Below are 2,215 nucleotides of genomic sequence, written 5' to 3'. Positions count from 1 at the left end.
ATGTAATTCAATTATTAATTCACATAATAATTTGCCAATCCCTGCGTCTAATAAGATAAAATGAGATTACACGACAAATTGGTTTTTCAGAATGACCCAAAACGGAATAGAGTCGTTAGCTAAAATATACCTCACAGAACGGGAAGACTATTCTATTATGGGAAAAATAACTTCCGATTGACCCGCTATTCTAACATTAAATGATGTCATCATATTGATTTTCGCAACATGATTGAGATGGTTTTGCGCAGATCATACCTAAATTTCTTGTTTTCGACCACAGAAAATAATTAGATGTACTAGTTGCGTCTTGGAACCCAATTTTTTTGTGTTCTTAATTTCTCATTATATGCCTGAAGGGTATTCCTTCGGAATGTGGCCCAAGGTTGGCTTTTATGTTTCGAGTACTCTATGTTCTATTCCCAATCTCTGATGTAGTCGATGACAAAAGATTTTAAGACTATCATTCTCCAAATGAAGAACGAAAACGTTTTCGCCTTTCTTCGTAAGTGTCTTCAAAATAAAAGTGTTCTTTTGCATTCGAATTCTTATTATTAATATCTGGGATGTAGTATTTTGATCGCATAATAATCTATGGTACGAATATTCCATAACTACAGTAATAGCACCACTCCTGTAGACATCAATTAACCTAACCAGTAATACTTATATCCACGTGTCCAAGACTCTTTCTTTTTTCTGGTTTTTTTCTACTTCAGAAACTATCATGAATTAAAAGTATCATTTTCGATTGTCTACAGATTTCTAGAATAAATTGCTTAATCCGTGAATCGTGAATAACCTTCAGATTGCATGTGAATAAACCAGAACTAATATGCGAATCGCAGTAAATTACACTCAAGCAATATACCCAAGGGAATGCCCATCATGTATTCTAACTATCTTGATTAGTTATCGCCCCTTTGCTAGTGTAATATAATCTATTAGCAGTATATTTCAGACATGGAGAACAAGATTAACTAATTTATAGTACTTAAATTGTATTCGAGGGTGCAATAGTGTAAATTCACAAATAAGAAGGGATCATTTTCTCAGGTGACCTCAATTCGTCAAAGTTATATGACATACTGCGTAGCTACTGTACGATTTTAATCTGCTATTTTCGTGATATTGCCAATTCAGAATACAAATATGGGCCTTATTGTGTCCAAATATGTTTCTGGAGAGATCACTGAAGAAATAATCTAAACTATTCGTCCATGAGTAAACAGACTTTTTGGCAATTAAAAGTTAGCAGGAGAAAAAATGATTCTCGTTCCGTACACATGCTGCTTGGAATAAATTCTTATGTATTTCTTAGCCACAATATATCATACAGACTCACTAATATTTTTACCTATCAAAACAGTGAAGTTGATTAGTTTATTTTCTTGTAGAAACAGATAAGAATCACTACAAAGTCTACTCACAGTTCTTCTTTTTTGTATTAACTTGGAATTATCGTTTCTAGAGAACCAAATATTTGAATAAAAAAGATACATGGATATGAGCATACCACTTGCCCTATAAAAAAATTGAATACGTTTTTTATAAAGTTTTTATACGATTTTTTTTCCTTAGAAATAACGTATCATAATAGGATACGGAAAAATGCACAATTCCGTATCACTAAAAATATAGTTTGGATACGGAATTTATATGGAATTTACATGATTTGATCACTGATTTTATCACGAAATTTATACGATTTGGTCACTGAATTTACTATTTGTATTACAGTTTACTATAATTGTATTTACATAAATCTAATTTCACTTTATTAAATTAAATAAAAAATAAAAAATAAACAAAGTACAAATACATTATGAAAATTCCCTCCTTATTAAAACCACCTATTGCAACAAGTTCAGGTTCATTTGGAGTCAAACAACCTAAAAGAACAAAAAAAAAATTGGAAACAAAACCCCCCCTCATATAGTATCTGCAATCGTCCAAGTCACCAAAGGTCAGCATTCCTACAAAAAAAGAAAGAGAACTCCAGAATGTCTGACCTACATAAAAGAAAGAATTATGAGGCGTCTAATGAAAAAGAAACCAAAACAACAAAATAAATCCAAAACTGACCTACAAAAAAAGAAGACTCTGAAGCAACAAAACTGAAACAACCTACAAAAAGAAAAGAATCTGAACCCAACCTACAAAAAAACAAGAAAATTTGAACTGACCTAAAAAAAGAAAAAAAATCCTGAATCAT

The 2,215-nt window shown here is 31.3% G+C and overlaps 1 protein-coding gene across 1 annotated transcript; it reads right to left on the bottom strand.

Annotated features, from left to right (window-relative positions):
- Positions 1–1,785: 1,785 nt before the first annotated feature.
- OCT59_013945 (uncharacterized protein) lies at positions 1,786–2,215 on the bottom strand (the record flags this gene model as incomplete). Its single annotated transcript, XM_066141859.1, has 2 exons — positions 1,786–2,012; positions 2,086–2,215. 2 exons carry the CDS (start codon positions 2,213–2,215, stop codon positions 1,786–1,788), a joined length of 357 nt encoding a protein of 118 aa, XP_066001951.1.

This window comes from Rhizophagus irregularis, chromosome 21 (genome assembly GCF_026210795.1).
Source record: "Rhizophagus irregularis chromosome 21, complete sequence".
Classification (NCBI taxonomy): Eukaryota; Fungi; Glomeromycota; class Glomeromycetes; order Glomerales; family Glomeraceae; genus Rhizophagus; species Rhizophagus irregularis.
This window is presented reverse-complemented; position numbering and strand designations above follow the sequence as displayed.